General features: G+C 40.3%; 1 protein-coding gene and 1 pseudogene across 1 annotated transcript in view; one reads left to right on the top strand and one right to left on the bottom strand.

The window, feature by feature from the left end:
* Window positions 1-930: 930 nt before the first annotated feature.
* Window positions 931-2,853, bottom strand: LOC102427581 (annotated as a pseudogene).
* A 1,563-nt stretch (window positions 2,854-4,416) lies between these two features.
* The window catches only part of ZC4H2 (zinc finger C4H2-type containing), an 81,954-nt gene continuing 64,880 nt past the window's right edge, over window positions 4,417-21,490 (top strand). Inside the window, exon 1 of the mRNA XM_006082842.3 lies at window positions 4,417-4,547. Coding sequence (XP_006082904.1) covers window positions 4,495-4,547 — 53 coding nt within the window. The 5' untranslated portion in view covers window positions 4,417-4,494. The remainder of the gene's footprint in view (window positions 4,548-21,490) is intronic.

Here is a 21,490-nt window from a genome sequence, read left to right as displayed (position 1 = left end):
AATCCCTAATCGGTGGCTATAGCTATATGTTAATGTGTCTGATCTTTGTATCAACTGGCCTCTCCAACTAAACTGCAAGTTTGGTGAGGGCAGGCTCTGTCTGTCATACCTACTATGGGATCTCTGCTATCTAGCTTAGTGCCTGACATAATACGTACACAATATTTCTTGGCTGAATGGCCCAAAAACATTGGCTCATTTTTCTCTTAGAAATGCTAATTAAGAAACCTAACTTGAGAAATTTAGTATTTTGCAAGCAATTCAGATCGAAAGCTGTTGCAGCTCTGCTTCCTCTCTTAGTTCAGTTGATTATTTAAACACAGTGAAATATTTATAAATTCAAACATTCTGGCCTCTACTCTTTAAATCTTGATCTATTCCTTGAGAGTATCATGGCCACAAGAAACTGGTTGTCTTCCTCTTCGCTAATTCCTTCCATTATAATAGTATTCACCCCAACATAGCCTGCCATCCTTACCTGTTTCTTAGCAACATGGACAATGTTGATCTCTATAGGAATAAGATTTTTATTACCACTTCAAATCAGTCAGTTTTTCTAATAAAATAATGCATTAGAACTTCTTAGTAGCACAACTCCTGAATATTCTCTCACCTACTACAGACTTCTGATCAATTGAAAGTTATTGAACACTTACTATAAGAAGGATACCATCATGGCTTGAATATATTATTTTAAGCATTGTTTTAGGAGAAAGGGCCAAGGCAATGGTTTCCTTTTATTCCCCATCTCTTTTTTTCTTATTGTAAGTTGCTTATTGTAAGATAATTTACAAATATCTTTCTGTCTTCAGTAATTGAAATAATGAACCAATAATTTATTCCAACCAGGACAACAGTAAACTAAAATCAAAATTATCTGCCTGAATTTTACTTCTTTATCTCTTGTCTGAGGATGACAATTGATTTTCATTAATTCAGACCTGTAGCAATGGAGATGATTTCAATCAACTCTTTTGTGCTGACAGCTTGGCGGGTGCAGTTGAAAGTCAAAGTCAATTTTTCAATCATCTCAGAATGTTGGCCAGACTGTATTCCTCATAATTTTGTAGCATGTCAGCATCAATGTCATCGTGGATACTCATGCTCTCAGCACTTGCAATAGTATTAAGAGAAAAGATAAGCTTTTCTTCCGTCTTGTGAGAGATGACAGACTCAGCTTGATTACAGATGATAGCTCCTTCCTCAAATTCATATCTAAAATGTAATAATTCTAGGGCAATAATTGATACATCTACAAAACTAGGGGGGCTTCTTCCCACTCTTGGACTGTCAGCAGAAACTAGTCAGAAGTATACCTCTAATTTTATCACCAATTCCAACATCTTTCCTGGCTGCTGTGAGCATAGCCACTTCACTTTTCATCTGTTTAGCAACTAAGGACTGGTTAGTGCCACAAAGCCCTCCATCTGAGGACACACCAATAAGGAGATGTTTCTTCTTCTGTTCAGGGACCTTAATATCAGCTTTTTCATACAGAGCCGAAGATCCTGTTCCATACACTTGAGCTGGTTTCATCTTCCTCTCAGCTCATGCTGCTGCCCCTATTTTAATATATTTAGTAATTTTCTATATGTTTTGATTGACTTTAGTCACCTGGTAATATCTTTCAAAGTTTCCATATTTTGAACTTGCAGCTGCATGGCCCAGGGCAAGACCCCAGTGAAGCCCTCCTCAGAAAACACAGTGGTACTGGCCCTGCTAAAGGTTGGTTCCAGTTATTCCCCTCTCATTATTTGGAATATTTTCCTTCCTCTCATTGTTAGCCTGGTTTCTTACAACTCAGCAAGGACAAGGTAACACTGTTATTAAAGAGGTCAAGGAGCCAAGACAAAACCATGGAAGCTAAGAGGCTTATGAACCTTTTCCTTAATTGGACACCTTAATTGTTACAAATAGCACAAACCTTCCTCCAAGGCCCCTTTTGCTACATTAACTGTCATCTCTCTTTAATGTCCATGGGACATAACTTGGCCCTTGGCAGGTTCCATGTATTGGAGTGTACCATCTGGATGAAGTAGCAAAGGCATTTGGATTCCATGGAGGCAGTAGCAGACTGATACAGGCTGTGCGGAGCTATGAAAAGAGCAAAGGGCTCTGAGTCAGGAGTCCTGTTTCTGTGTCAAACATGCTGGGTGACTCTGAATAAGTCCTTTCCTTCTTTTTGCCTGTTTCCCCAACTGTGAAATAGGGTTTTTGGTGAGGTTTAAAAGATAATATTATTTGCCAAATTACTCTTATAATCAGATTGTAAAGCTATCAACACATTTAAATTTAAACAGATACAAAGCCACATCTAGACCCTTGCCAGGCATGTGAACTTAGTGTTAGGTAAAGATTCTAAGAGGAAGTAGATAGTGGAAGAAGAGACATCAGTTCTAAAACCTTAAAGGCCATTCCTAAATTGCTTCCCACACATCTCCAAACATACCCTCTATTTCTCCTCAAACCAAAGTTAACTCATATTGTAAAGCAATTTATATTTGACATAAATATATACATCTAAGAACTCATTTTACTTTTAGTCTCCATATTTTTTTTCATATATATTCATTTTCTTAATCTGCAAGTAACTTTGTTCAATTTGGGCCCAGGCTTTAGCTTTGTAACTTACTATATGGCTTTGGCCAAGCCACTTTCTGAGCCAATTTTCTTTCTTGTAAAAAGGAATGAATCTACTTATCCCCTTAAGAATGGTTGTGAGGATGAAATGAGGGTCTATACATACAGCTCTCAGCACAGTGGCTGATACATGCCAGGCACTTACACAGACTTGTTCCCTACCCCTCCTTTTATAGGATAGGTCTGGGGCCTGTTCTTGGCTCTGGACTCCATGGTTAGGGTAGCTCAGACCCACAGTCTTTATGACAACCCAACTCAATAGTCTTCAAATGACTACTAGTAGCACAAGGATCTTAAAGCCAATAGGAAATTGTTAAGCTAGAAACCAGGGAGAATTTCCTCATTGTGAAAGTTATGTCTGAGATCCAAAGAAAAGAAGGGCTTCAATTCCACTCCTAGAAATAACATGAGTGTGTGTGTGGGGGGGTAATGGGGGGTAATACCTTAACTAATAAAGAATTAAAAAAATCATTGTGGACACTCAGAATGTCCTGAAACTCATGTTCCACTAATTTTTCTCCAGCACCATCGGAAGGAACTGAGGCCCAGAAAATAAGTGCAAGCTCAATCAGAGGGCGTTTCCACTCACCTTTAATTGGGAGTGAGTCAGAGTTCTCCTTTTGTCCAAAGCCTAGCTCCCTGGGCCTGTGCGTGCTCTCATCTTCTCTAAATCATTCTCCATTTTGCCTCTAGAGTCACCTCCCTAAGACATCCCTCCAAACTTAGCACTTCTCTTTGGAAACATTAAATAACTTGGCATTATTTGACATGCAGTAAGCAATTAATAAATGTGTATTGGAGGAATGTGTGCCTTATAGATTAAGTCTAAACTCTTTATTATGACATTCAAGGTCTTTTACAATCTAGCTCTAACCTACCTTTTCTAGATGTATCTCCCACTTCTCTTTCCCACCTGCACACCCCATATATGAACCTTATGCTCCAGATGCCTTGGGCAACTTGTCCTTTCCTTTCTGTATGTGTTAAGTTCTCTTCCAGGAAGTTCATCCCCCCCAATTGGCAAATTCACAGCCACTTTTTGAGACCTATTTGCATATTCTTTTTTTCAGGTTACACCTTATTAATTCCTATATTATGCCAGCACAGTGCAATGTAGTTAATGAGTTACCTTTCTGTCTCTCCTGCTCCTCAAAGGCAATGACTTGCTTTTATTTATCTTCACCTCCCTCACTGTCTCCCCCCAAATCTGAGCTCAGTAACAGTCTAATGGAGGTAGGGCCAGAAGAAACAGTCACCTCTCCAAGCCCCAGCTTTAGCAGCCACCCCCCCTCCCCTACTTTCCCCCCTCACTTCATATGCATCTGAATACCAAACCCACTTGTTCTGAGGCAGCGGACTAAACACTTCTCAAAGTGAATCCCCAAGCAGGGTTTCTCTCCAGCCCAGGTGTTCACTAATTAGCAACTTTTGATATCCTTTCCTAGGTAAGTAGGCGTGAGGGCCCCAGGAGGGGTGTATATCTCCCACTTTCCAGTTGCTGCCTTCTGGGATAATTTTTCCTCATAATTTTTCCGCGGACGGGACAAATATCACCATTCCTTTGCACTCTTCACAACCTTTGGCATAATTATCTGTGACAAATTGATTTAAAGTGCGTTTGCAGGAAGAAAAATAGGCGTATGTCGCTTGGCTTTCTGGGATTTGTAGTCTTGCAGGCTCCCAGTCTGCCTGACTGGCCCTGCAGCTGCGACTACAGCTCCCAGGCCTTCTTCGAGTCCCTACTGCACAGACTCAGAGCCCCATGCCGGGAGGAGGTGGTTACTTTGTGTCTATTGTATCCCTGGATGTGTGTGTTTGTACATTTTTCGGGACGTGAAATTGAAAGTAAAAAGCATGGCAGATGAGCAAGAAATAATGTGCAAATTGGAAAGCATTAAAGAGATCAGGTAAGTGGAACGTTGTAGCGCCTCCAAGCCCCCTTGTAGCCCCCCTCCCCATTCCCTTCCTGAGGTAGAAGGCTGAATTGCCTTGTAAAGTATCTATTGTTGGGCTACTTGCTGAGGGGGGCGGGGGTGGCAAAGGAACCCGTACACCAGGAATTTCAACGATGGGTAGGAGGTTGGGAGAGTTGAGACAGATTATATATAGTGAGAAAGACAGAGAAACAGAGTCACTGACGGAGAGAGACCTCACCAGATGTGGCCACCAGATGTGGCAGAGAAAGCCAGATGGGGATTACGGCGGTGGGGTGAGGTGGAGGGGAGGTGTTGATCCAAGACAGTTTATTCATGGGGTGGGAGTTGAGAGGTGGCATTCTTGGACCCATTATTTTTTTCAGTGTTTGTTGGCTCCAAGGTGTATTAGGCTCCTTGATCTTTAGGTGTCGAGATTTTTTTCAGTCTCCCATTCAACTTCAGGACCTGGAGCTCGGGTGAGCATTTTGAGAGCAAAGTAGCGCGTTGGGGCTGGTGGCTGCTGCCATGGACTACCGGCTGGGAGTGCTGAGGAATCCCAGCAGGCCAGGATTGGGAGGATGGCGAACACTGGCTCCCGCGTGTGTATTTGCTTTCCACTCATTCACCACTTTCTTCCCCTCCTATCCCGTGCTCTGGAAGGGGGATAGGAGCAATGGAGACTGGGGAGGAGGTTCTGCATCACTTAGTAAGATCGCAGCAGCTGCTCTTAGGTGCCAGAGGTGAAGGGCAAGCAGGCAAAATGAGAGTTGCCTGGTGCTTCCCCCTCCCTACCGCTCTTTCCCTCTGGGAGTGGCTTTGGCTAGGCGACGAGTTGTCTTTGCTCAGAATACAATAGCGCCCAGCAAGTGGACTGCCTGGGCCAGCACCAGGCGTTCCATCACCTGCCCTCCTCTGCCAGAGCACTGCCCCCTCCAGCCTCCACCCTAATTTTGAGGGTGACATAGGTCCAGTTGTCTCCCTTTAGTGTTTTCCAGGAACCTAGAGAGAAAGAGGGGAGGATATAAAATGTGTCAATTTAATAAATAAGACTTAGGAAGAGATTTAAATTTACCTTTGGAGTCAATACCTAGAATGAGACTCCCACTTTATGGGGATGCACCTTGACTTTTTTGTCATTTGGAGGGGTTATATCTTTACTTCTGCAAGGGAGTAAAGGGAAGGGAAATCTTATTTATTGAACCCATGGTGGGCCAAGCCCTTTTACCTACTATTGCTCCTTTCAGCAAGAGACCGGAGAGCTTCCTACACCTCCTTTACAACTGGGAAAATAGAAGCTCAGAAAATTTAAATAACTTTTCCAGAGCCAAACAGCTTGAAATGCTAGATTTTGACAGGAACCCAGTCAATATGCATGCAGAGGCTCTGGTCTTCCCATTCTATCCGATAGCATAGAGGGTCTTAGAAGGGGTGGAGAGGTGACATGTTCCATTTTTTTCTGCAAAAGCACCAGGAGATAGGGAGTGAGATAACTTGGTGCAGGAAAAAGCCAGCTCTCATAATAACAATGTAGCTAATCAGAAGCTTAGGTATGCAAGTGTAGAGCCTAAACTTTTACTAGATTTTAAAGAAGCCCCTGCCCAACTCCAAGAGAAGGAACAGTTGGGAGCAAGGAAAAGTGATCCCTCACGGTGAAAATCAAATGGGGTGTATGACTTCTACCCTCACCAGTTTTAACCAGTAATTTCTACCACTACTAGCTGGTATGAGATTGTCAAAGGCCTAGAGAAAGGGTTGAACTCCTGTCCCCAACCAGCAGTAAACATGAAACCCCTACCCAACCTGGATGTCAGTCAGAGACTCAGTGGAGAACCTAGACATCTACTGGTTCCTTTCTCTTCAAAATGACATGTAAAAGAAGGCCTGCAAAAACAAAAATTTTAAAAGAGATCCAGAGGGTTCAAATTTAATTTTTAAAAAAATTTAAAAAATCACATACCATACCCAGGTTATCAACTTAAATGACAAGAGAAAGTAAACATGCCAGCAATGAGATGGCATAGATGTTAGAATTATATGGCAAGAAATTAAAGCAGCCATCTTAAAAAGCTCTAATGAGCAATTGTAATTACACCCCTGAAACAAATGATAAAATAGAAAATCTCATCTTACAAGTAGAAAATCTCAACAAAGAAATAACATAAAGACGAATCATATAGAAATATGAGAACTGAAAAAATACAGTAGCCAAAAAAGACCTTTAAAAACTCTAAAATATTTTAATTAGATTTATTAAGGTGACAATGATTAATACATTTATATGGGTTTTAAGTATACATTTCTATGATACATGATCTGTATATTGCATTGTGTGCACACCACCCAAAGTCAAATCATCTTCCATTACCATATATTTGACCCCCTTTACCTGTTACTCATTCCCACTCCCTTCCCTCTGGTAACCACAATACTGATGTCTGAATGTTTGTTTTTTTGTTTTTGTTGTTTATTTGTTGCTTTCAGTTTCATATCCCACATATGAGTGAAATCATATGGTTCTTTTTCTGTCTGACTTATTTCACTTAGCATGATATTTTCAAGGTCCATCCAAGTTGTTGCAAATGGCAGTATTTCATCTTTTCTTGGGTCAAGTAGTATTCCATTGTCTAAAATCTTGCTCAATAGAAAGATGGGGGAAACAGAAAAGAATCAGACAGCTTAAACAAAAAAAAACCAAAACAATAAAAATCACCCAATCTGAACAACAAAGGGAAATTATATGCCCCTCTCCCCAAAAAAGAAGAAGATTAAAAAGAAAGCATTGAGCAGAGCCTCCAAATCTGTGGGACTATTTATATTCATGTTAATAGTTACATTTATGTTAACATTCATGTCAACAGTCTCAGAAAGAGAGAAGAAAGAGTTCAGGACTAGAAAAGTACTTGAAGAAAGAGTAGATAAAAGCTTCCCAAATTGAGCAAAGGACAGAAACCTCCAGTTTCAAGAAGCTAAACAGACACCATCAGGATAAACCCAGAGAAATTCACATGAAAAACATCATAGTCAACCTTCTGAAAACAGAAGGCAAAGAAAAGATCTGGAAAGCAGTCCAGGAAAAACAACACCTTACCTATAACTTTAGAGGAAAAATAAATAGAATAACAGCAGGTTTCTCATCAGATGAAGCCATAGTGGGAAGAGGAACAATATTTTTCAAGTGCTGAAGGAAAAGAATCATCAACCTAGAATTCTTTGTCCAGTGATAATATCTTTCAAGAATAGAGATAGTCAGACATTCTTAGGTGAAAGGAAATGGAATTTATCAGTAGGAGGTCTACCCTATAAGAATGACTAAAAATTATTTTTAAAAAATTATTTTATTTTTTATTTTTTAAATTGATTTCAGAGAGAAAGGAAAAGGGAGAGAGAGATAGAAACATGAATGTTGAGAGAGAATCATTGATTGGCTGCCTCCTATATGCCCCCTACTGGGGATTGAGCCCACAACCTGGACATATGCCCTTGACCAGAATCAAACCTGGGATCCTTCAGTCCTCAGGCCGTTGATCTATCCACTGAGCCAAACCGGCTAGGGCTAAAGTAAGTTCTTGGAAGACAGAACACAGTAGGCAAAAACATGAGTAAATACAACAGAATATAATTTTCTTTAAAGTTCTCTTTGAGGATTGGATCAAAATTTATCACAGTTTCATGTTCTCAATGTATGTAGAAGAAATATTTAAGACATTTATATAGAAACAGTGTAAAGGGATTTAAAAGGGAGATAAGGCTTCTATATTTCACTTGAACTGGTAAAATGACATCAGAAGACTGATACATTATCTATATAAATGGAATATGCTAATTAGCTGAGCATCACGACCGCTCAGGAGGAGCTGCACGGGCAGATGGGCAGGAGGGGACTGCGTACCGCCCCCACCCCAGCGGCCGTGGGGAGGCTGGGGCTGGGGGCAGGCCAGTATGGAGACACAACACAGGGAGAGGCTGGGGCTGGGGGCAGGCCAGAGTGGAGATACAACACACAGGAGCACCTGCCCCCACCCCAGCGGACACAACCAGGCCGCTGGGAGCACGCCCCTACCCCAGCCAACACAATGTGGTGGCAGGTGCTATGCGGGTCAGGCCCGGGTCTGGCCCCCCGGCGGGGTGCCTCCTCACGAGATTTCAATCGCGTACTGGGCCTCTAGTGTATATATAATATAATACAGAAAACACTAAAAAGGCTATACAGAAATGGAATTTGAAAAAATGTACAAGTAACCCACATAAAAGCAGGACAAAGAAACTGAAAAACTAAAAACAACAAACAGGTAACAATAAACACAGCAGACTTATACATAATTGATAATTATGTGGAATATAAAGGGCCTAAATATACCAATTAAAAGACAGAGTGGACTTAAAAAACATGACCCACCTATATGCTGCCTACAATAAATTTACTTCAAATATAGTGACCAACTAGGTTGAGAGTAAAAAGGATAGAAAAAAGGTGCCATGCAAACAGTAATCAGAAGAAAGCAGGAGCAGCTATATTAGTATCAGATAAAGCAGATTTCAAATCAAAGAAAATACCCAGGGACAAAGTCAGACATGACATAATCAGAAAGGGTCAATCCACCAAGAAGACTTAAAAATTCTAGATGTGTGTGCACCAAAAGTGATTTAAATTATTCTTTTGACAATTTTACAGTAATATACAAAGGTTACACCACTGGGTTTAAGAATTTGGAATGAGGAAAGTATTACATATATGTACTTGATGTACACATATGGACAGGTAAACATGCATGAGAGGTTGAAAGAAGGAAGAAGCAAAGGAAGGGGTAGAAGAACTGGAGAAAGGAGGTAACATTTGTTGGATAGTTACTAATTTCAAAGCTCTTGGCTCATTTAATACTTAATCTTTCTAATGGAAATTTGGAGTAGAAATTATCCCCATTTTACAGATAAAGATACTGAGGCCATAGAGGTTAGGCAACATCTTTGGTAACACATAAAGGAAAGAGAAAATATATCTTCCTATTCTCATGGCATATGCATTTCAAAAAATGCTAATAATCTGATTAACCATGATTCACAGTTCTTCAACTATTCTATCATTAAATCCCTTCAAGGTATGAACAGAGCCACCTATTTCTGTTAAAAAATAATAGTAATGATATTTCTGGGCAGAAGTAGCAGGGATAATGGCAACATCACCTAAATACCTGATTAAGTCAAACTGAGAGCCAACCCCGCCCCTCCCGGGCATAGGCCATGAAATATATACATTCATACTTAGTTTTCACATACACCAGTGGCAGAATTTAAAGTGGGAAATGTCTCAGGAGTGGATTCTCCCACTACTGACCATTCCCCACTCCTGACTCTGACCACATGCCCAACCCAACCACACTCCAACACTATGCTCCAGATCTTATCCCACAAATTCCACACTGGTCTATTTTGCCCATACATTCCTTAAACTTTCAAGTGGTGATGAAGGAGCATGTGGATATGTGGAAAGGGGAAGAAAAGAATGGAACAAAAACAGGAAAATGGAAAAGAGGAGAATCCATGAGGCGGAGAAAGTGCAGCCACCCCTAGATGAACTAGAGCCCTTTACTAGCTCCCCAAATGCATACTAATATCTCTTTAACATGCACATGACATCCATGCACACACATTGTACACATCCATGTCCCTATTCATACACAATGAGCTTCGTTCACTTAAGAAAGGAAAAACTCATTTTGGAAGTAAATATTATGGTGTTAAATAGGTCCTCCCAAGTGTAAGTTTCTATCCTGTGTGTTCTCTTTTTACTACAGATTCTCTTGGGTGATCTCTTATACTCCCATGGATTCAATCATCCCTCAGGTCCCAAATCTCTACCCGCTACCTTCCTTCCAAGCTTTAGCCCAATACATCCCACAGCCTATTGGTCTTGTCCACTTTGTTGTTCCACAGACACAACTCGAATTAGCTAACTCTTCAGACTTTATCTCTTCCTGGTCCAATCCAGCTCCTCCACCTAATCTCTGGTTTAATGCTATCATTCTCTGCACAGTTCCCTCAGATTGAGACCTGAATGTCAATGTTGATTACCCTTTCTTTTTATAACTCACCTCTTGATCACTTACTAAGTCCTACTCTTTCTACCTTCAACATCTAACTCAAATTCCTGTCCCACTCTCCATCTCCATACTCACTCTCCATCTCCATACTCATCTCCTTCATCATGGCTGTCCTGGATATTTGTAATGCTGTATCCATTTCCACCTATAGAATTATATTTTTGTCTTCGCTCTCCTCCACCCCAACCCACCCCCATCATCTTCAATGCCATCTACAGTGATGTGAGAACAAACTTCCTAAAGCAGTGATGTTATGTTGTTCCTCAAACATATTCACTGACTTTCAATTGTCTATAGCAGTATTTTTCAAAACACAGGTTATGAACCATTAGCATATCATGAAATGAATTAATCAGTTGCTAGTAGCATTTGTAAAAAAGATTATTTTGCGGTTCCTCAAAAAAAAAATTAAGAATAGAGCTACCATATGACCCAGTAATCCCTTTCTGGGTATCTAACCAAAAAAACTCAAAAACATTTATTTGCAAAGATATATGCACCCCTATGTTCATTGCAGCATTATTCACGGTGGCCAAGACATGGAGACAACCAAAGTGTCCTTCAATAGAGGATTGGATAAAGTAGTATTCATTATGGAATACTACTCAGCCATAATGAAGATGAAATATTGTCATTTGCAACAACATGGATGGACCTTGAGAATATCATGCTAAACAAAATAAGTCAGAAAAAGCTAAGACCCATATGATTTCATTCATATCTATATATATAAAAGCCTAGGCGACCATCCAACCGTCTGACTAGTAGCTATGATGTGCACTAACCACCTGGGGGCAGACGCTCAACGCAGGAGCTGCTGAGCTGCAGTGACTTGGCAGCTGTGGTTCTCGGGTGACACACCCGGAACCAGAGAGGAGGGAGCCTGATTCCAGGGTGGGTCACCCGAGAACCACCCTCTCTCAATCTGAGACCCCTCAGGAGATGTTGAAGAGCCAGCTTCAGCCCGATCCCTGCAGGCCAGGCCGAGGGACCCCACCGGTGCACGAATCCATGCACTGAGCCTCTAGTGTGGGATATAAAACCGAAACTCATAGATGCAGACAAAAGTGTGGTACTTATCAGAAGGAAGGGTTGGGGTAGGAAAGGGTAAAGGGTGACACATATATGGTGATGGAAGATGATTTGACTTTGGGTGGTGGGCACACAATGCAATATACAGATCATGTATCATAGAAATGTACACTTGAAACCTATACGATTTTTTTAGCCAATGTCACCCCAATAACTTTAATAAAAAATAAAAGAATAAGAGAAATATTAGCAAACATTGCATAAGAAATGGTAGATATTCTTTGTGGAAACTTTTGTTTCTGTTTTATATCTATGTATGTGTGTATTGGGTTACAATGTGAAATTCATTTCTCACTGTAGGTCATTTTTTGCTGTGTCTATTGGACAGGCACTATAATTGTTGCCATGGTATTCATGCCCCTCTCCCCAAGTCTGTCCCAGACAAAACTTTCTGATCTTATCTGCTGCTACTATCTTTTGTCCACATAGAAGTTCCTGTTTCATACATTTCCCTTCCTTCCTTCCTTCCTTCCTTCCTTCCTTCCTTCCTTCCTTCCTTCCTTCCTTCCTTCTTTCCTTCCTTCCTTCCTTCCTTCTTCCCTCCCTCCCTTCCTTCCTTCCTTCCTTCCTTCCTTCCTTCCTTCCTTCCTTCCTTCCTTCCTTCATCTGTCCGTCATTGCTGTAGCAGCTTCAGCAGGCTCCTCTGTCAGCTGGCTTGAGTGCTCACTCGAGAGCAAATCACAGAACAGCTGAGACCTCTGGGACTTAGGGATAAGTAGTTTAAGCCAATCAATGCTGGCTACTGAAGAGGGAATGGAAAGGAATTGGCATTTGGTAGTGAGCTATATAAGAAAGTCTTTAGGGTGAACTGTTCTATGAAACCTGCTGTCTTGACAGTAGCTTGTTTTCCCAGATAAGCAAATAGCTATTAAATAGAAGAACACTTGGTATTTAGGCAGTGATCTCACCAGATTAGAGGAGGAAGGAAAAGCTGGGTTTTTCTTCATTCAGTGACATTTACCAAGCACCTGCTCTAGGCCATACACAGGGCTGGGATATTCTGTGAAAGCCAGTAAAATGAATTAGGCCTGTTCTCAAGGATCTTAGAATTAAGGTGAATATCTCTGATCTCTCCTCTGAGTTCCAGACTCACATATCCAACTTCCCACTTAACCAATCCCACTGGGTGTATAGCTGGCATCTCAAACAGGCCCCAAGAAAACTCTCAATTCCACTCCACCCCTAAACATTCTCCTTTTCTAGTCTTCCCCAGCAGTAGTAAATGTCGCCCCATCCAAAAATCTGGAATCATTCTTCATATCTCCCTCTCCTGACCCTGTGCATGTGAAACATTAGCACAGTGGTTATTAAACCTGAGTGTTCATTAGGCTTCACCTGGAGGGCTGTTGAAACATAGATTGCTGGGTTTCATGTTGAGTCTCTGGTTCATTAGATCTGAAGTGGGACCTAAGAATTTGCATTTCTAACAGTTCCTAAGCAATGCTTTTGCTGCTGGTCCAGGGACCACATTGGAAAACCATTGCATTAGTAAGAACTGGGGTTTTTGCATACATAATATATTCTGGATCTGTCCACTTCTCACCATTCCCTTAGCTCATCAATAAATCTGAGAAATTTTCCAGACATCTCTACTAGCTAGTGTCTTCACTTGATCTGCCCATCCTCGAGTCCTACATGTCCCAGCTGTCTTACCTTGCTTATTGAGTGAGGGTTGGGGTTAAGTCACCTCTGAAGCTGGGTGACAGATGAGCCTGCCAAATTTGCCTCAGGAATGGATGATCCATTGCCCCAAAACCTCTTCTCCTCTTCACCCTTCCTCCACATTAGCCAGCAAAGGGCCATTGGAAAGAAGTTAGCCAGTTGAATGTTTTTGTTTTGGACCAGGACTCTGTCTGGAAACTGTGGCCCCTGTGATTGTGGGAAACCCTAAATATTCTGTAGTTTTCCTGGGATTCTGTGGCCACACCATCTACACTTTTACCTTTTGGGAAGATTTAATTAAGAAGTTCTCCACATAAAGTCAGTCCTTTGATAACTTGGGTGATTTCCTCACTTGTAGGACTGAGCATTCCATAGATTTCATCTCATGAAGTCATCTAACAACTCTGCAAGGCTACACTAAGTCCCAATCCTCAGGCAGAGCTTCTAAGGTTCTAAGAAGTTCCATCATGTGCCCCTGTTAACCTTAAAATTAGTGATTGACCCAAAACAAGACTTTGCCTTATTGGTTTGTTTTCCATGGCTTGGAATCCAGTGTATGAGGAAAGCTCCTTACTATGTTGGAAAAATAATCAGGCTCAGCACACTGGATTTTCCACTTGGCTTTGTAATCTTGGACAACTCATTTGACTTCGCCTAGCCTGAAAATTTTCATCTGTAAAAATAAAGTTAAATATACCTTATTAACACTTGGAGTGCGGGAAACGAGTTAGGTCGGCTCGCGTGAATTGCGCGTACTCCGCGGGAGCCGTCTTTAACTCGGTTCATATAGATTTGCGGTGGAGTGCGAGAAACGTGTAAACTCGGGCCGATTGTAACTGCGTATTACCAAATATTTGTTTGTAATCCACCCTTTTGGTGGATGGAACAAAACCAAAAGACAGAGCCATCTTATATTTTGGCGGGAAATTCACCCGCACTCCAAGTGTTCATATGGTTATGATTAGGAATAAATTAGCATGTAAAGTGTCTAGCACAGTTGCTGGAACCCTCAAATAATATCTATTATTATTACTAGAGGCCCGATGCACGAAAATTTGTGCAAGAGTAGGCCTTCCTTCCCCTGGCTGCCAGCACTGGCTTCCCTCCGGCACCCGGGACCCAGGCTTCCCTTCTCCGGCTGCCTGCAGGCACCCGGGACCTGGGCTGGCTTTCCCCGGGCTGCCCACAGGCACCCAGGACCTGGGCTTCCCCCTGGCCCTGGCTTTGTCAGGAAGGACGTCTGGAAGATGTCCGGTCTAATTAGCATATTACCCTTTTATTAGTATAGATTATTATTATTATTATTAAATAAAGCCTTTTAAATATATTATTGAAAGTATTACAGATGTCCCATTTTTCCCCCATTGACCCTCTCCTCCCCACTCCCACCCCAGCCCCAGGGCTTCACCACACTATTGTCTGTGTCCATGTGTTATGCATATATGCATATAAGTTATTTGGTTAATCTCTTTCCATCCCCCTCCCTCTGAGATTCATCAGTCTGTTGCATGCTTCCATGTCTCTGGATCATCAGATTCCACATGTAATTGAGGTGATATGGGTTTGTCTTTCTCTGATTGGCTTATTTCACTTAATATAATGTCCAGCTCCCTCCTTGTTGTCTCAAAGGGTAATAGATCCTTCTTTTTTCACAGCTGCATAGTATTCCATTGTGTAAATGTACCACTTTCTTAACCCAATTCCTTCCCAGTTTTTGGCACTTGTAGACTCTTAGTGAGAGTTAACTGAATGAATGAAATCTCCCCACACACACCCATGGTGATGTCTCTTTCTCTGAGTCTACTAAAATTACAATCAGTATCTGAGACTTACTACCTATTTTCATTCATTTTTGTCCTCCAAATGTAATTTTTGATCCCCACTGATGACCAAATCAGTGTGATACATGACATGGAATTTACAGAGAGAAGTATGATATAGTGCCAGTATCTAAAAGGCTCTTGTGTTTATAATCATCTGGGTTTCAATTTGCTTTATGTGTAAGTCTTTACATTTAGATTAGAGGACTCAGTTGACCATATCTGCTTCCTTTTCGGCTAGCTCCTTTCCCTTTCTGGACATTTGTTTCTTCATCTCTGAAATGAAGAGGATGGATTTGTTTGAAAGCTTGCAAATAATGTTCTGAGGAGCCCAGGGAGGTATGTCAACGTGAACTCTGGTAGAGTTAGCTAGGGTAGGATTTGAAGAGAGAATAAGGACTCTGGGGGTCCCACTTCCACTTCAACTTCAACAGTTATGATTTGGTCTGTTTTCTGTATTGGATCACAATCAATTATTTTTATTTGAAGGAAGAGGTCTTCTCGTTGTTAGGGTTGCCAAAGGAGGAACACATGAGGCTGAAGGGGTAAAGAATTATAAATTTATGAGATCATCTGGATATCAGATGGGCTGAGCCCCAAAATGGCCCAGCACTCAGGGAAGGGGAATCAGAGGTTTTAAAGGACTCTAGGTGGGCTTTTTCGGCAGGGAACTCTCTGAGTGGGTCCGGATCCTGGGAAAGTCCAGAGGAGAAAGATAATGGTACTAGCAAGTGGAATGTGGTCTAAGTGAAAGGGAATGCCCATTAAAATGGTCTAAAGGTCAGTTCCCAGGGGAGGGAGTATCAATTCAATTACTTGATCAGACCTAGCACTCATGGATCACACACAGGATCCCCTACACTGTTGGGTAAATGGTGCTTAGTTAATAATTTTTTTTGTCTGCTTGATTCATGGAAAATGTACAAAGAAGGAAGTTAGTGTGTGTGTGTGCGCGCGCGTGCACACACACACATTTAAGCCATGTCTGGTATGATTCCCACTCTGTAGATTTCAGAAAGGAAGGGCCTTTTACTTAGATTTAATCTTAACCCAAATTACCCAGTTGCTGGACAGAGGTTGGACGGATAAGCATTAGATACTAAGCCTGAAAAGCACAGTAAAGACAATCATCCAAAAGGGCAATGAGTTCCCATTTCTTTTTTCATTATTAACCCTCTTCTCATTCTTCTTGGGGACTTCAATTGACTAACTCAGTTAGAAATCTATTTTCTTATTTCCTCTACACAATCCTTTTGGCAAGACATTCATTTATTGTCCTGGGAAGACAGGGATAGAGGAGTAGAAAGGGCTTAGAATTTGGGTTCAGATGATGATATGGGTTTAGATTTAATTCTGTGTATAGTAAGAAACCATTAGAGGATATCTTTTAAACAGCCTTATTGAGTTGTAATTTACATACCATAGAAACCATCCATTTTATCTGTGCAATTCAATGACTTTTAATAAATTTACAGTTTTACAACTAACCCCAATACAATTTTAGAACATTTACATCATCCCCAAAAAAGCCCTTATGCCCAGTTTCAGAAATCTCTGTTATATACCCACAGCCCCAGGCAACCAGTAATATAGTTTCTGCCTCTACAGATTTGTCTTTTCAGGATAATTGCATATAACTTAGCATATTTTTTGAAGCTCATACACATTGTAACATGTGTCAGTATTTCTTTTCTTTTTATTTATTTTTAATTTGTATTATTTATTGGGATGACATTGGTTATTAAAATTATTCAGGTTTCAGGTGCACAATTCCACAACATATTATCTGTACACCATATTGTGTGTTCAGCACCGAAAGTGAAGTCTCCTTCTGTACCATTTATCCCCCTTTACTCTCTTCTACCTCCCGCACTCCCATTTCCCTCTGGTAATCATCATACTGTTGTCTCGCTATGAGTTTTGGGGTACTTTTTTGCTTCCCTTCACCTTTTTCACCCAGCCTCCCAAACCCCCTCCACTCTGATAACTGTCAGTCTGTTTTTTCTGTATCTATCAGTCAGTTTCTATATTGATTGTTCCATGGTATGGGTATACCACATATTTATTCACTCACCAGTTTACAACCATTTGAGATGTTTCCACCTTTTGGCTCTTATGGATAACTAGAAGCCCGATGCATGAAATTCATGCAAGGGGCTCATCCCTCGCAGCCCCTTGCAGCCCCTCACAGCCTCTGCCGGCCCTTGCAGCCACGGTTTCATCTGGAAGGTCGTCCGGACAGTCATTCTGCTGTTTGGTCTAATTAGCATATTAGCTCTTTATTATATAGGATGCTGCTCTAAACATTTGCAAGTAAGTCTTTGCATGGTAAAATGTATTCATTTCTCTTGGGTAGATTATCTTTTTTTAATGAAATCTTTATTGTTGAAAGTATTGCATATGCCCCCATTTTTCCCCAACTGACCCCCTCTAGTCTGCCCCCACCCCCTGCCCCAGGCTCTCACCTCTCCATTGTCTGTGTCAATGGGCCATGCATATATGCATACAAGGTCCTTGGTTGATTACCTCTCACTCACCCACACTCGCTCACCTTTCCTCTGAGATTCCCCATTCTGTTCCATGCTTCCATGTCTTTGGATCCACTCTGTTCATCAGATTATTTTGTAACTTTGAATTCACATATGAGTGAGATCATGTGATACTTGTCTTCCTCTGACTGACTTATTTCACTTAGCATGATATTCTCCAAGTCCCTCCATGATGTCTCAAAGAGTAAGAGATTCTTTGTTTTTACTGCTGCATACTATTCTATGGTATTAATGTACCATAGCTTTTTTTATCCACTCATCTACTGATGGGCATTTGGGCTGTTTCCAGATCTTAGCTATTGTAAATTGTGCTGCTATGAACATAGGGGTGCATACATTCTTTCTGATTGTCATTTTGGGTTTCTTAGGATATATTCCTAGAAGTGGGATCACTGGGTCAGATGGTAGTTCCATATTTAATTCTTTGAGGAAACTACATACTGTTTTCCATAATGGCTGCACCAGTCTACGTTCCCACCAGCAGTGCGCTAGGGTTCCCTTTTGGCCACATCCTCGCCAGCACTTGTCATTTGTTGACTTGTTGATGGTAGCCATTCTGACAGGTGTTTGGTGATACCTCATTGTCATTTTAATTTTCATCTTTCTGATGATCAGAGACTTTGAGCATTTTTTTCATATGTCTCTTGGCCATTTGCATTCCACTTTGGAGAAGTGTCTATTTAGGTCCTTTGCCCATTTTTTAATTGGGTTTGTCTTCTTCTGCTAAGTTGTATGAGTTCCTGATATGTTTTGGATATTAACCATTTATCAGATGTATAATGGCCAAATATTTTCTTCCATGCAGTGGGCTCCCTTTTCATTTTGTTGATAGTTTCTTTTGTGGTGCAGAAGCTTTTTATTTTTATGTAGTACCATTTTTTTAAATTTCTCCTTAGTTTCCTTTGCCCTAGGAGATGTATCTGTAAATGTATTGGGACAAGAGATGTCTGAGATTTTGCTGCATATGGTTTCTTCTAAGATTTTTATGGTTTCACGACTTACATTTAACTTTTATATCTTAAGTTTATTCTTATGTATGGTGTAAGTTGGTGGTCTAGTTTCATTGTTTTGTATGTATCTGTCCCATTTTCCCAACACCATTTATTGAAGAGACTGTCTTGACTCCATTGTATGCTCTTGCCTCCTTTGTCAAATATTAATTGAGTGTAATGGATTGGGTCGATTTGTGGGGTCTCTGTTCTGTCCCATTGACCTATATGCCTGTTCTTGTGCCAGTACCAGGCTGTTTTGATTACAGTGGCTTTGTACTATAACTTGAAATCTGGTACTGTGATTCTTCCAACTTTCCTTCTTTCTCAAGATTGCTGCGGCTATTTGGGGTCTCTTTTGGTTCCATATACATTTCTGGAAAATTTGTTCTAGATCTGTGAAATATGCTGTTGGTATTTTAATAGGGGTTGCATTGAATCTTTAGATTGCCTTTGGTAGTATGGACATTTTAATGATGTTGATTCTACCAGTCCCTGAACACAGTACAGTCTTCTACTTGTTTATAGCTTCTTCTATCTCTTTTTTCAATGTCCTGTAGTTTTCCCAGTACAGGTCTTTTGCCTCTTTGGTTAAGTTTAGTCCTAAGTATTTTAATTTTTTTGTTGCAATGGTAAATGGGGTTGCTTGTTTAGTTTCTCTTTCTGAGAATTCATTATTGGTGTATAAAAATGCCATCAATTTTTGGGTGTTGATTTTGTATCCTGCTACATTGCCAAATTCATTTATTAAATTTAGTAGTTTTTTGGTGTAGTCTTTAGGGTTTTCTATGTATAATATCCTGTCATCTGTGAATAATGAAAGTTTTACTTCTACCTTTCCAATTTAGATGCCTTTTATTTCTTCTTCTTGTCTGATCGCTATGGCTAGCACTTCCAGTACTGTGTTGAATAAGAGTGGTGAAAGTGGACATCCCTGTCTTGTTTCTGTTGTTGGGGAAAATGGTTTTAGTATTTGCCCATTGAGTATGATGTTTGCTATAGGTTTATCATATATGACCTTTATGATGTTGAGATATGCTCCTTCTATTCCCACTTTGTTGAGGATTTTTATCAAAAATGGGTGTTGGATTTTGTCAAATGCTTTTCCTGCATCTATTGATATGATCATGTAATTTTTGTCTTTCAATTTGTTTATATGATGTATCATGGTTATTGATTTGTGAATATTGTACCATCCCTGAATCCCTGGAATAAATCCCACTTAGTCATGGTGTATAATATATTGCTGGATCTGATTTGCTAGTATTTTGTTGAGAATTTTAGCATCTATGTTCATCAGGGATATTGGCCTGTAATTCTCTTTCTTTGTAGTGCCTTTGTCTGCTTTTGGAATTAGGGTAATGCTGGCCTGATAAAAAGAGCTTGGAAGTGTTCCTTCCTCTTGGATTTTTTGGAGTAGTTTGAGGAATATAGGTGCTGGTTCTTCTTTGAATGTTTGGTAAAACTCACCTGTGAAGCTGTCCAGACCCAGGATTTTGTTACTGCTTCTATTTCATAAGTTGTTATTGGCCTATTCAGGTTTTCTAATTCTTCCTGATTCAGTTTTTGGAGATTGTATTTTTCTAGGAATTTGTCCATTTCATCCACATTTTCCAGCTTGTTGGCATATAGTTGTTCATAGTATTTCCTTACAATCCTTTGTATTTCTGTGGTGTCAGTGGTTACTTCTCCACTTTTGTTTTTGATTTTATTTATTTTGGTCTTGATGTGTCTGGCTAACGGTTCATCAATTTTGTTTATCTTTTCAAAGAACCAGCTCTTTATGGCATAGATTTTTTTGTATTTTTTTTTTTTTTTTAGTCTCCATGTCATTTATTTCTGCCCTAATCTTATTTCCTTCCTTTTACTTACTCTGGGCTTTTCTTATTTCTCTCTCTTTTGTAGGGTTAAATAGTTTATTGTTGATTTCTCTTGTTTTTTTTTTTTTTTTTTGAGATAGGCCTGTAGTGCTATGAACTTCCCTCTAAGGCAGTGGTTCTCAACTTTCCTAATGCCACAACCCTTTAATACAGTTCCTCATGTTGTGGTGACCCCCAACCATAAAATTATTTTCGTTGCTACTTCATAACTGTAATTTTGCTACTGTTATGAATCGTAATGTAAATATCTGATATGCAGGATGTATTTTCATTGTTCGCGATCCACAGGTTGAGAACCGCTGCTCTAAGGACTTCTTTTGCTGTGTCCCAGAGATTTTGGGTTGTTGTGTGTTCATTTTCATTTGTTTCAAGGAAGTTTTTTTATTTTTTTCTTGATCTTGTTGGTAACCCATTCATTGTTTAATAACATGCTATTTAGTCTCCATGTGTTGGAATGTTTTTTGGGTGTTTTGACTATAGTTGATTTCTAATTTCATTCCACTGTGATCTGAGAAGATGCTTGATATGATTTTAATCTTCTTGAACTTGTAAAGGCTTGTTTTGTGTCCTAACATGTGGTCTTTGTGAATGATCAATGTGCTCTTGAGAAGAATGTATATTCTGCAACTTTGGGGTGAAATGTACTATAAATGTCAATTAAATCCATCTAATATAGTGTGTCCTTTAGAGTCACTCTTTCCTTGTTAAGTTTTTGTCTGGAAGAGCTATCCAGTGAAGTCAGCTGGGTGTTAAAGTCCCTTACTATGACTGTATTGTTATCTATCTCTCCCTTAAAGTCCTCTAGAAGTATGTGTGTGTGTGTGTGTGTGTGTGTGTGTGTGTG

This window comes from Myotis lucifugus, unplaced genomic scaffold (genome assembly GCF_000147115.1).
Source record: "Myotis lucifugus unplaced genomic scaffold, Myoluc2.0 scaffold_4, whole genome shotgun sequence".
Taxonomy (NCBI): Eukaryota; Metazoa; Chordata; class Mammalia; order Chiroptera; family Vespertilionidae; genus Myotis; species Myotis lucifugus.
This window is presented reverse-complemented; position numbering and strand designations above follow the sequence as displayed.